At 42.7% G+C, this 14156-nt stretch overlaps 1 protein-coding gene across 1 annotated transcript in view; it reads left to right on the plus strand.

The window, feature by feature from the left end:
• The window catches only part of LOC130580903 (slit homolog 3 protein-like), a 397748-nt gene that overhangs the window by 231381 nt on the left and 152211 nt on the right, over nucleotides 1–14156 (plus strand). Inside the window, exon 5 of the mRNA XM_057378685.1 lies at nucleotides 2664–2735. Within this exon, the coding sequence (XP_057234668.1) occupies nucleotides 2664–2735 (72 nt within the window). The remainder of the gene's footprint in view (nucleotides 1–2663; nucleotides 2736–14156) is intronic.

Here is a 14156-nt window from a genome sequence, read left to right on the forward strand (position 1 = left end):
TGCAGCATTTTTCTGTCTGCTTTTTAGGGGTTTGTTTTGGCCTCACATTATTTATCTGGTTTTCTACAGTTACTATTAATAACTAATATTTGTTTTACATACCATCACTGTGAGCTTCCCACTATGTGTGCTATGAGAAGTAGGGAATAAAAAGCTGGAATTTAGGGTTAAACTCAGTACACAGATTTCTTGTTACAGCCTTCTGCTCCCTCAGAGCAGATTTTGTGAAGTGCACAGGCTGAGCCTGGTTGGGGATTGCTTGCTTTTGMAAATGCTTAACAAAAGTTTGGTCCAGTGTCATGCAGCAGAGAGAAATTCTTCCTGACCTTGTCAGGACAGGATGGTTGTAATTGTGAGAAGRCAGTTATGGAAAAAGAAACATTGGTGAGTTTGGTTCCATGCTGTGTCTCTGATGCCATGGAGGCTGTCAGCTCTTCAGCCCACTAGAGAGATTCGTGGAAGCAGCCCATGATCCAGGAGACTGAGAGAGGCAGTGCTGTTAGCTGGRRGAGAGTRCCTGATAGAAAATAAAAATAATACWGWTTACAAWAAGGTTTTCATAGAAAACAGATGAACTTCCTAAACTCCTCTGGTTTTGCCTGGCTGCAGGTTCAGATTTGAGAATAAAGACAAAGCAGAGATTGAAAATATGTTAGCCCTTGAAGAACACAACAGTGTTGGGAAATAGCTCTTGAAAACCTAATTCACTTTTACACATKATTTGAAATGCACAATAAAATGCCAGGCAAGTGCAACTTGAGATGGTGGATTTAGTGTGGTTTTATTTGACCACACAATCCCACCTTTTCAAGCCCTTTTTGTTTTGCTTTGCGTGTGTCGTTCTTTCAGATCTTACTAATTTCTGCCTTGCTAAGCCATTTTGTCACACTTTTACCATTGCTGTGCCTCACTGTCACACCACAGTGACAGCTGAAGACTTCCCCCTCCTGGGTCTGAAATATCCTTTACTTTCTCTCTCCTCTGTCCAGGCTGCCCGATCATTTGTCTGGGCTCGAGGTCTGTCTTTAAAGAACTAATATTTTGTTGCTGGCAAAATAAAGGGGAGGTGAAGGAAGGGTCAGAGCATGGATCAGTATTAAACAAATTGTGAAGGTCACCAAGAATTTTAATCTGCCTTGAAAAAGAGACTTGTACCCAGCAGCACATTTTTGTTTGTGATAATCTGAATGGACAATTGTGGCTACTTTGAGAATTTGGTGTAGACTGCATGACTGGTATAAATTGAATTAGTCTCATGACAAGGACATAGTCCCCTTTCTCTCTTATCTGCCTGATGGAAAGCAGAAGAAAGCCCTGTGTGACACGTCCTGACCCACAGTGTCAGTGTGGGCTTTTGTGACAGGCTCTGGTTTCTGGCCTCTCATTTGATAAAACCAATTTGGTGGGGGCTGAAAAGGAGCTGGCTGCAGCACTAAATGTGCTTAGAGAAAAGAGTGTCTGGGGGTGAATGCAGAGGGCTGCCATTCCCTCCTGAGCATCACTGGAGAGGCAGAATTCCTCCTGGAAATGGGGCAGAGCCTGTGTGACACAGGGACACGGCTATCCCAAACCATGCCCTGTGCAGTTTTCAGCAGCATCACCTCCCTTTGTCCTTTTGTCATCACTGTGCCTCTCCATCCCTCCATCTGCTGATTTCTTACGTTTTTCTTTCCCACTCCTCTGCCTTCCTTCCTTCTTCTTCCATTCCTCCTTTGTCCTCTAAACCAGACTGAAACCTCTCCCCTCTTCTCTGTGCTGGCAGGGCACCAGCAGGAAAATCAGGGTGAGTKCTGCTTTCCCTGAGCATGGAAAAYATCCCAGCTTTCTGGTTTKGGGTCCGTTTCCCTCCCATCCCTGRTGCTTTCCTTCCTGCCTTCGCTACGTTGCACTGGTAGAGGGCTGTGAACCTGGAAATACTTACAATCCATCAAGGGAAAAAACACCTGAACATGGGTTGGGTAGCAAGAAAATGTAACCTGCACTTACAATGCAGATATCAATTGAAACTTTTTTAAAACATGTTTTAAGTAGTAGAAAGACTTTTTGAAGTGTTGTTGGTTGTTTAAGGGGTTTTTTTTTGTTGTTTTTTTGTTTCTAAGCAAGGTTAAAAATTCTGGTTTTCCCATTGATACACAATGCAGTGGGATTTTAATGCAGTAGATTAAAGTCTTYTCAATGTAAATTTAAAAAGTTCACAAGGGAATGGTTGTCATGTTTTTCCTGAATATTAATTCCAAATAAGAGGCTGTAATCTGAGCAGGGGTAGCCCAGTATTTTTGCAGTCAGTAAACAAACAGGAGCATGCTGAGAAAATTACATTTACACTACAGGGCTGCAATTCCAAGGCATAAAATTTGGCTGCAGGTACTCTGAGAGTGAGCCATGGCATTGTKCCAGCATCATGGCCACATTTGAATGATGTTTTCTGGAAGTTCCATCATTTGTATCCGGAATTCTGGTAGGTTTGGTTGGGGAATTATTTCAGCTCATTCCACGGACCTCTGGAGGAGAGAAAAAAAATTGAAAACACAGTGTGGTGTAACAAATCCAGAAATATCTGYTTTTCCAAGCACGTGGATGTTCTGTTAGCTCATGCAGATTTGAGAAATGAGTTCTCTTCGTTAATACAATGTAACATTTTTTTCTTCTGTTCTCTTTTTCAGAGACCTGAGYGAAAACCAGATAAAAGGAATCCCTAGAAAGGCCTTTCGAGGAATCATTGATGTGAAGAACTTGTAAGTGACGACTTCATTAATAATTGTGGTGAAACTCATTCCCCTCACATCACATCTGTTTCTGTGAGTCTGAGCACTCTGTGTTCAGCTCTGTGCAGACCCTGCAGGGTTTTGTCAGGGACCCCACAGGCTGCTTTGGTCCCCATGCCATGTCARGTTTGGGGATGAAATTGAAATGTTTCACTTAGTTTTTAAGTTTTCTGTCCCATCCTTTATGTGGAAGGTAAGTATGACAAAATGTGGCACCCAGACGCAGTGGTTGAGCTAGATATTTCTTGATACCAGAAATATCAGAAAATGAAAAAAAAAGAGTGGTTAACTCTTTGACAGCTTGTATTTAAAAATAAAATAATTTGTAAGAGCTGTTAAAGAGGAAAATAGGGCTTTGTTGTTTGTGCTACTGGAGCCAGTGTGGCCTAGCATTTTCTGTAAGGCAGTCTGAAATCTGTGTAAAGACTGAGCTCTGTGTTTGCAGAGCTGTTGGAGGCTCTCACCTATTCCAGAACAGAAACCCAATTTTGTGCACACCCTTGGCTTTGTTTGAGTCAACACAAGAGGAAAAAAAAAAAAGAAAGGAAAAACAGCCAGGGGCTTGGCAGGTGAGGATTCCGTGGGACGGCTGCAGCCACTCTCAGAGGCRTTTCAGAGCCATCAGAACCATTGTTACACCAAACCAGCAGCTGAAAGTTGATACCTGCTGTGCTAAATATTGGATGCACAGCATAAATGGGGTGGATTTTAAAAATTTAGTAAAAGAAACAGCTGAAGGAGATCTGAGAAGAAGCTCTTTTCCACAAACAGTCTTGTGACATACCTGTGCTCTGGTTTCRTGTTTTGCCCCAGTGGAATGCTCTCAGGCACGTGGTGTCATTCCTGGGGCACCCTGTGAAGGGCCAGGAGTTGGACTCGATGGTCCTGCTGGATCCCATTCCTTTCATGGTGTTATCATGAGTTTTGCTTGCATTGTGTGATCCATAGGAATAATAGGTGGTATTTTGTTTCAGAAAATCTGACTTTGCAGCCAGRATTTACTGTTAGTTGTCTGACTTAATTTCAAATAACAAAGTTTGCATTCMGAGCTGAGTTCACCTCTGCCAAGCTGTCACAACAAGCACAGGTGTTTTGATTTATGCACCCACTCAGTGCAGAAGGATCCAGGGTTTCTCCTTTCCGTGAGCTGATACCAAGGGCTGACTGGCTGGAGTGCTTACAGGAACTGGATAAATGTCAGGATTTAAAGCTTCAACAAAAAATGGTGTCTGTCAAGTTGGGCAGCATCCATTGTTTTGCTTTAACAAACACAGTATCAGAAGTACTTCCCTGTAGCTACCATTCTGTCTTTTGTGAGCACTGAAGTTGTCAGAGAACAATTCTGGTTTGGAGTGGTGATCCCGTGCATCCTCTGGYTCAGCAGCAGCACACAGCTCGGTGCTCTAACGGATCGCTGGTGTGAGCCACAAGGACTGATTGTTTGGGTAAACAGGAGAAACAGACTTTTCCCTCATGTCTGTAGACATTCTTACTCGATAAGCAGTGTATGAATCCTGTGGTCCAGGAGAGCAGGTGGCTCATCTGTGACATCAGTGAGCAGCCTGTGACTTGCTGAGAGAAACATGGCACCATCTTGAGCCAGCTTGCTGTTGGAAATGCATCGAAATTTCTGCAGCAATAACCATAAGGGYGTGATGCAAACTGAACCAAGTTTGTATTTCAAGCTCTTTAAGCTTGAAGCAGTGAGTTTGAATGTGCTGGTTCCCACTCTCAGCCTATTTGGCAGCCARGTCCCTCCCCTCTGGGTCCCACAGTGCCCGTGGCAGCGAGCTCAGGTGCCTGAGGAGGGAATGCTGTGCCTCAGGGTGCACTGAGCTGTGCCAGCACCTGCCCTGCTCCTGGKGACTGTGACACAAAGGTGCTGATGGCACAGCAGCAGGGCTGGCTGTTTCTATGGTTATCCCTTTGCAGATTTATTGTGCTGTCTCAGTGTTCTTCCACTTCATAAAGCGTGTTTGGGAGGGATCCTGGAGACTTTTAGGCACAAGAAATAAAGCCCCATACTGTCCTATACTCCCCAAACCTTTCCAATTTAGAATTYATACAGGGGAAGGCTGGCATAGAATGGTCTCTGTTTTCATGGCTTGACCTTCAGCAGGACCTCAGATTGTTCCAGGTCCTACAGAAAGTATTCTGATGTCCTGRCAAAAATAACAACTCTGCAGAGATYGTRACAGAGACACAGCAAGTGCTAGAGCAGATGCAAGTCTCCAGATTAATGCTGTATTTAACAGCAGCTTGGAAAGCTTCCCTCAGGACAAAATGCAGAGTTGATGCAATAGTCTGAGCCAGGGCAGGGATTCCTTTTGGATACAAGCTCTGAAATGCACAGCCTGAGGGCTCGGTATGAATTACAGTGGGTGCCATTTGGAACCCCTGTGAGAATTTCCTGTGTCAGCGTGGCCAGAGCAGTAATGGACACAGTCACAGGTTGTGTCCAGCTGGAGCAGACTGGTGTAGAAAAATCTGTTCTCTGAATTTAAGGGCAGAGATACTGCTGCATATATGCAGCAAAGAGAGTCTTTGGTGATGTCCCCCAAGCACCAGGGCTGGCTTGATACTGAAAAAATAATTTAAAAAATAATTGTTAAAATGATAGGGGAGAAAAAAGTGTTATAAAAAGCAGTGTTTCAAGATATTTTTCACCGTGTCTTTCTTTTTAAATGGTAAAAGCTTTCTGTCTTTTGTCATTCTCTTAGCAGAACAGTGAACCCAGGAAAATGGGCTTGGTTAGGGCTGTGCTAAAGAAGAGTTTTAAATGTGAGGCCAGTGTTCTTGCATAAGACAAAGCAGGGACTGGAGCTTTTCAAACTCCTAAGTGAGGGAAGTTTTGTTGTGTGAATTATTTTCACATGAAGTGTTTTCTGCCATTTGAGTGCAAAAATCAAAGACTCTGCACACAAAGGATTAATTAGTAAGTCTATTTCTAACTGAAATATAGAAATAATTATACAGCTTTTAGAAAGTTTTGAGAACATGTAATATCCATTACCAGTAGTGGATTTACAGGGGAATTTGGCTGAAGCTGACACTTTGAACATATTGTGGAGTAGATGCATAAAYGCTGCTCAGTGGCCCTAAGAGCTGAACAAGAGAGGGCAAGAGAGGGCCAGCCTGCACAGCACACCTGTGTTCAATTTCTGTAACTTATTACTGAGGAACAGGAAATGTTTCTTGCAGGAATCTAGCCCCAAGTAAGCACATTCATTTCAAGAATTAAAGYATGTGGGTTTGGGTCTCGTTGAGCTTTGGGCTAGCTCAGCGCTGTCAGCGTGGCYTTCCATCACAACAATATATGGATGGAGCTGCTGCTTGGGTTTCTGCACGTTTCCCCTGCTCCTAGCTCCTCTTGGCATTCAGGGGAAGGTTCCTCTGGTCAGGCATTCCTGCAGCTCCATCAGCCTGGCCAGCCCACCCTACAGAGGGCAGCCAGGATCCCAAAACAGGGATATCCAGGGCTTGATGTTGGGAAGGAGTTCCTCCCCATGAGGGTGGTGGGTCCCTGGCACAGGGTGCCCAGAGCAGCTGTAGCTGCCCCATCCATCCCTGGCAATATCTAAGGCTTGGACGGGGCTTGGAGCAGCCTGGGATAGTGGAAGGTGTCCCTGCCCATGGCRGGGGTGGAACCAGATGATCTTTAGAATCCTTTCCAACCCAAACTGTTGCGAGKCTATGAACATCTCCCAGCCAAGGAAAGGAGAACAGGAATCCATGTGCAGTGTGAATGCAGGGCAGAATGGCAGAGCAGAGGGGAGCCCCCCTGACTGAGTGTCTGTGCAGCACTCAGAGCCACAGGGAATCCCACAGAAACTGCTTTTTCTGTCAGGAGCTGCTGCAGTTTCTTTTTCTTGACTCACTGGAACTCAGTCCCACCCATACTCTTCTTCCTTGAATCTCTCCTGGGCTTTCACTGTGAGATTCTGTAGCACTGGGATTCAGAAAAAAACAAGTTAACAGGTTCATTTGTCATGATAATAACGGGCTCATTGCATTTCCGTCTAAATATTTCTCAGCCTCACCTAAGATAATAGCTGCTATCACTAGCCCTGCAAGCTTTCCTTGCATCCTGGGGCCACTTAGCAAATTGTGGGTAATATCYTCCTTGATAGCCCTAAAGGTTCTCATGGAGGAAGAAATGAAGCATTTAGATTTATTTTTTTAAAAAATACAGAAATACATCAGCACATATGTAACATTTAACACTCTGCAAGTCAGTACACATTTATTTTCCTAGCGGTTAAATTACCYCTGCAGTGTGGAAAATCAGAGCTCTTGTGAGTACTGTAAAATATTGCTGTACCTATTAGTTTCAGTTCCTTATTTGTTAAATGGCTTTTCCTGGAAGATTCTGTTACTTTTTTTTTCCTGCATGCATCTACTATTAGCATCAATCCATGTGACTTTTACAAAAATTAAACATCTAGAGCGCACATTCAGGTTTTAGAAAAAGCTGAACTTGCTCTTTACAYTGAGTGGCATTTTGCATTCACCTACACAAAATATAAAAATGCTCCTATGTAGTTTTTTTTAACCATCACAACCAGCACTGCAGAATGCATTTGTAATTTCTGCCATTGAGGCATAAGAATAATTAAACATACTTGTCGAGTTAAAATAATGAGTAAACTCAAGGAAATAGTGGTTGATTTGTGTGTAGCCATTTCACTAGCAGAAAGCAAGTGATTGTGAGTTATTTGCCACACATAAATATGTAGTGGATCTTAATGAAATGTTACACTACCAAACATAACTCCTTTAGTCCGGGTTCTCCAGGGAAGCTATTACCCAGAGCCCTCTGAAATTCCTGGCTGTAGTTTCTTGACATTTGTGTGCAATATTCAGTGTTACTCTCGCAGTTTGCAGTAAAATAAAACAAAAGGAGGAAGATAAACAGTTGGCCAGATTTTCCACTCGTTTGCTGTAAAATCTGCAATGAGCCTTCTGAAGCTGGTGGTTGGCTTCAAATAAAAGTGAAAAAATGCCAGAGGAGAATCAGTTATCATGTGTTGGGTTGGGTATTTGCTYGTGTATCTCGCAATGGACTGAACAATGTCTGTATTTGACTGTGAGCTTGAAAAGCACAACATATTTGAAATAGGAACACTTGAAAATTTAAGAAAAGGATACATCTGTTCTGTTATGGAATAGATTTCAGGTTGTTTTGACAAAGAACTGGCAAAACAGGTCAGAGGCCTGGAAAGTGCTATTTGGAATCCTCCTTGGAGACAAGCCTTTTGCACTCTTTAAGGGGCAAAAAGATCACATTACTTCGACTGTATAAATTTGTAAATAATTTTCCTCCTCCTTGTCTGTAAATTCACTCTGCACTCAATGTATTCCATCAGTGTATCCCTTTGCATCTCCTGTAATTGGTCTTCATTGTGATAGTGACCATAATGAATTCAGGAGAGATCTCTGTGGCCGTCGCATTTGCTTTCCTAGAAATTTCATTGTCATGCAGCATTATTACAGCATTAAAATAACAAGTTACCAACTCACCACCTTCTATGGAGAAACACCACCTGCAGCGTCAGTTAATTTTATGAATACATTAGTTTGAGCTTTTGCCATCTGTTCTACCCCTTGTAATAAATGCAAAAAGCATATATTTCACAATTAACTCATTAAAAGGATATGATTGATTGAAATGCACATGCATGTTCCCTGTGCAGCAGTTAAGGTGAGATCTGTGCAAGCCGAGCACACAGACAGACTCTGAGTCCTGCCAGAGGACATTTTGGGAGGCTGAAATGTTCCTCTCTTGACATGCTGAGCCACACACACAGGGCCAGCACATCCAGTGACACGGGAGGGTGGCACTGGTTGCTTCGTTTGTCCCTTGAGAGTCGCTCCCTCGTGGTTCTGCCCTGGGAGCTGCTGCTTTCCTGACGGAGCTCAGGGGTGTAAAATGCTCCTTTGGTTTTGTTGTCTATTCTGTTCTGCTCTAAATCACTAACCTCTAAAACCTGCCTGCCCTGATCTTTTTAAATAATTTATCTATCATAGAGTAAAAATAAGTGGAACTAAAGGAAGAAAGCCTCAGAGCTGTTCAGGCTGGCTTCGGGATGGCAGGAAGGTGGAGAGAGGGATTGTGTTCTCATTTGTCCCAGCTGGAGGTGCCTTCCTGCTCCCTGTGTTCCCATCAGGAATGTCATGACTGCTGCAGCCACAGCCAAGGGAAAGCCCTCTAGGAACATGGAGATGAAAACTTGAAATTTAATTCAGGAACTGCATTCTTTTAATCACAGCTTTTTCTCTGCCTGCAGTGAATCGGCAGAGCCTTTTTCCTCTCTGTGCTGCACTGGGAAGGTGCAGATTTCATCATGAAATGATAGGATCCTGGGCACAGGCTGCCCTTGTGTCCCTTCCCTTGGGCAGGGTGGCTGGGGGTGACCAAGGGGTCTGGAATAAGAAGCTGATTCTGCATTTTTGTAGACTGTGATGCACCAAGGCAGTGCCTTCTGAACAGCTGTGCTGAATTGCTGCTCTCCTCGGGAGTTTGTTGGAATTGTCATGAAATACTGTGGGCTTTAAGTGTCATCACAACCCTGACACTCTTGCACGTCTCTTTTAATATCATCAGGAATAGTTATTATTCAGAATTACCGTATTGGGAGGAAAGTTYCATGGGATTTTTGCATCGTGCACTGGTGTTAAGAGATGCAGTTCAGCAGTGATCYCGCTGGTGAGTGAGGCAGTTTCAGTCTTGAGAGAGCATTTTTGTAAATGCTTGGCAGTAGCGTTCAGCCCTTCAGGGGACGTTTTAGAAGGGCGTGAAGTGATGGGACAATGGGGAATGRCTTTAAGGTGGCAGAGGGTATTTTTAGGTTGGATATTAAGCAGRTATTCTTCCCTGTGAGGGTGGGGAGCCCCTGGCACAGKGTGCCCAARGAARCTGTGGCTGCTCCATCCYTGGAAGTGYCCAAGGCCAGGCTGGACAGGGTTTGGAGCAGCCTGGGAATAGGATAGRGTAAGGTGCCCCTGCCCATGGCAGGGAGTGGAATGGGATGAGCTTTAATCATCCCTTCCAACATAAACTGTTACATGATCCTGTGAGTCTCTGGTTCACATGGTCAGCTGGAAGGTTTGGCCYCAGCCTTGCATTATTCCTTGCGTTATTCCTTGCATTATTCCTGAACAACCTGGTATGGTCCCATGTGCATCAGGGAGCAATGGAACAGACGTGCAGACCAACAAATTCTGCAACGTGACAAATACTGGATAACCCCAAAACCATTTCATGAAGTATTTAAAGTTGTGCCATATTTGGCAGTGTGTTCACAGACCATACTTGCATTTTTTAAACACATTTTGGTTTSTGTAATCCCCTTCCTCATGTCCCTGCTAATAAATAAAACACCAGGTGGAYGAACCAGCACAGAACGATCTTAAATCTGTTGAATGTGCTAAACAATGTCTTGTACTTCACGTGAGATTGATTGCACAGATTGAAAATGCGCCRCTGATTTATTTTTTTTATTTTTTAAGTGAAAACATCTGCATTGAGTAGAGTGGATGTCTGCTCTGTTCTCCTGTCCACTTGCATTTCAGGAAGTGTTTGTTTTCATGGATGTCTGTAGTTGTGGGCTCAACYGGCCACAAGGGATCTGTCACTGACAACTTATTAAAAGCTGAACCATCACTCCTGAGGAACAGATTTCCTCACTGTAAAGGTTGCTTTCCCCGGAGGAAAATGTCAGAGAAATAAAAGCTGAAATATCTCTTAAGTGTGTTGTACTTATAAAATAGAAGTACATCAGCCAGCAGTATTTAGAAGTGGGGAATGTATGTTTGGTGACGCTTAATATTTTTGGAGTTTTCCTTTTTCTGAGCTAATCGGAGCTGACTGCCTCCATAATGAGATTACACATAATTTTGATCTACCCAGTTTCTGTATTCTGGATATCCACTGCAGTATATAATGGGTTTAGTACCAATTTTTGGGCAAACCACAGATTTTTTAATACTTGTAGAAGTAAGACAAATATAAATGCCAATTACTTTTTTCTTTTCTGGAAATGCATTTCAAGCATCATCGAAAACCTGCATTTGAATTGTTCATATGGCAAAACCATGATGCTGATGACAAGAAAGATGAAGTATCCCACACGGGTCTAAGTCATCCTTTCTATCTAYGAATTCTCTTCTGATCTTCCCTGTGATTTGTGTTTTACATAATTTATTGCCTTCCCCAGCCTAAGAGGGGTTCTTTCTGCAGCCATCAGCAGTGAGGGGGTTTGAGGAGTGACGTGGCTGTGCTGTGTCCCATCAGGAACACGGYACAACTCCACAGGGATGGGAATCCTTTGCACAGGAGACTGAAAAAAATCAGTTTGATGGTCACTTTTACAATTTCTCTTTGATTAGGTAAAATCCAGGAGTCTAGAGATTTAAGTTGTAGATAATTCACTTGCCTAAACAGGACACTGGTGGAATTTTTTAAAACCGGATCCCAAGCTCCAGGTCCAGAGTTTGATAAAGGAAAACCTCATCCCTAATCCCRAATGGGACCCATTATCTGGGGTTTGAAATGTGCTGCAAAAAGTCAGGGTGCCTCTTGCTATTTAGGGATTACTTATCTGCTTGCTTATTTCGCTGAGCTCTGCTCGGTGCTTTCTGGGCTCGTTATTCTTTTATCCTAATGAAGCACAGATACTTTTTAGTGCAGCACCCATGCTGCAGCACTGCTTTTCTTGGAGAGTAATGAATAGCAGATTTGGCTCTCTTCTGTTTTAATAGACTTACAAGAGTCTCTCTGACAGAAACAAACTCCAGAAAATRCCTTGATTTAAAAACAGGCTACGTGGTATTCTTACTGTCCTTTTGATATAAAACTTGATTAGAATGAGATGTGACATCAGTTGAAAAAGGATGAAAATCAAATTTTCTTTATTACGTACGTGTTTAGGCTAACSTATGCCTACAGTTTATCTTTGTGTAATTTGTGCTGTCTTTGTGCCGTCTTTGTGCCATACCTTCATTTTGAATACATTTGTTGAAGATTTCCTGTAGCATTCATCTGTGATTGTCAAAAGGAAGTTTTATTCTAAAAAAAGAGATAGCGCTGGTTTTAATTATGAATCTAAATAGCTTCATAACCAGGGTGAACTCTGAATTTACATTATTTTTATGATAGCCACACCATTCCAGGTTTATTGATTTTGTCATTTGCTTCATTACATTTAATGGAAACCTTTTGTACGAAATTATTCCGGTGCTGTGCTGGCCACGGAGGGGTCAGCGTGTGCAGTCTGCAGCCAAAACAGCATAGCAAAACCATTTTAGTGCAGACTCCATGGGTGGAGGGGGCTGTAAATACACTCCACCAGCAGAACAAAGTTTGCCTTTTCTTCTTGACCTTCCCAGCTGGATGAAGTTAAAAAAACAGCTTGAGTTGTCTTTTTTTATACTCTTCTCTCCCCCTGTGTTTTGCTGTGGAACAAGCAAATGCCTGTTACTGGAGACAAAAAGGAGTTTGGGGTTGGGAGTTTGGGTTGGGCAGAGCCTGCTCCATCCCTGGCAGTGCCAGGCTTTGCTGGGATGGCCTGGTGGCACCAGYTGTGTGCCCAGGGGAGATGTCCTGCTGGAAATGCTCTGCAGGGAGTACTGACCTGCTGGGCAGAAGTTGTTTTCTATTTTGAAGAGCCATTGTGCTTTTTTTGGCTTTCAGGGCAGAGACACTGTGTTTCTGGGATCTCCATTTCACTGGGATTAAATGTTGATATTTTGTTTTGTGAATAGGCACCAATGTGCCTGGGTTTGCTGTRCTTTTAAAGATGTACTTTTAAAGGGGCATTGGAACGAGATGATCTTCAAGGTTCCTTTCAACTCAGGCCATTCTGTGATTCTATTAATAAAACTTCTTGAGCTCTTAATTAAYACTGCTTCACTTTTTATGGGTAACACAATTATTACTTTTAATCTAACTTCATTTTAAAAAGTGATGAAAACACGATGCAAAACCGTTAGGTAAATGGATCCTTGTTTGCCCAGAAAGCAATGACTTAGGTTCAAAAATTAATTTCAGTAATTGATTGGAGGGCTGGATTTCCTGCACCACTCTTCCTCGACCACAAAATGAGATGGATGTCCCCCTGCTTTTGACCCCAGCTCTTAACTTAGCTGCAGCTTTTTTCTTGACCCAAGCCCTCAAGTCAGCTGCAGTTTTCTGTGTGAAAGCAGAACTGCCTGTTTAAACCAAGGCTGTGTAGTTTCTTGACACATTCAGAGCCCAGAAGGGAATGATTACACTTCTCATTCAGTGATTCAGTCTGTTCCATGACTTTGCTATCCTGCAGTTGGGTGGCTCCGTGACATAAAGTGTGGAAAAACAAAGCCACCTGCAATTTAGTTCAGTACCAAACTGATATGCCTTGAAAAGAAAAATATTAAACTGTAATGGTATAACTGTATTTTACAGTTTTTTCATCACAAATTGTTTTTATATGAACATATGCTCACTGTGTTTGTACAGCAATGGATATTATGCAGTCCTTTTAAACAGCTCAATTGCTGCATCGCTTGAAAATTTCCTCAAAAGAAGCTCAGATCATGTAAATCCTACACGGATATTAAGAAGATCTGATGGAGGATCTTTGTGTTATTTAAAAAAAACCAAACAATGTTTTTGCTTGGATCTGCAGGGCTTTCTTCCTGTATAAAATAAGGATCTAAATCTGAGCAAAGCACGGAGGGAATTCCCAGGCACTCAGGTATCTGTTATGGGATTAGTAGAAATAAAGTTGATTATCTAGGTGCAAATCTGAGAATGGCTTTACTGTAATAGCTTTGAGGTAGGCAGGAATAAAACCCCTTTTGTTTAAGAGCAGCTGACACAGGGTGAGTGGAGACAGCAGCACTGGAAAGGCTGTGAGATGATGGTCTCATTTGTACAGCTGATTTCTGCTACTGAATATCATTCCCCTCCACTTTTTTTTTTTTCTTACCAAAGGCCTGTGGGACCTAATTTTGCTTTTGTTTACCCTTTGGTAGTCCCATAAATGTCAAAGAAACAAATGAGAGAATTCTGTCTTCATGTGGAAGTAACCTCTGCTCCAGTATTTTGTGGTTTGTTTTTTTTTTTAAGTTCTTTTTGGAGTTATTTTTCCAACTCATTGAGCAGCACAGTAGCACTATGGTAATGTGCATACACAGCCTGTTCGAGGAGCATTTCCACACTTAGGATTCTTGTTCCTCTCTCTTGTTTGACTGGGGAAAGGGAGGATTTGGGAATTGTTTGTTTGAAGGACTATCAGAGTTCCACGAATGAATGATCAAGATTACTTCCCTGTGTAAATTCTGCATCAATATCCTGTAAATCCCAAGTTGCTTGTGAGGCAGTTGTAAATCCCAAGTTGCTTGTGAGGCAGT

This window comes from Malurus melanocephalus, unplaced genomic scaffold (genome assembly GCF_030028575.1).
Source record: "Malurus melanocephalus ecotype Western Australia unplaced genomic scaffold, MMel_1.1 scaffold_370, whole genome shotgun sequence".
Classification (NCBI taxonomy): domain Eukaryota; kingdom Metazoa; phylum Chordata; class Aves; order Passeriformes; family Maluridae; genus Malurus; species Malurus melanocephalus.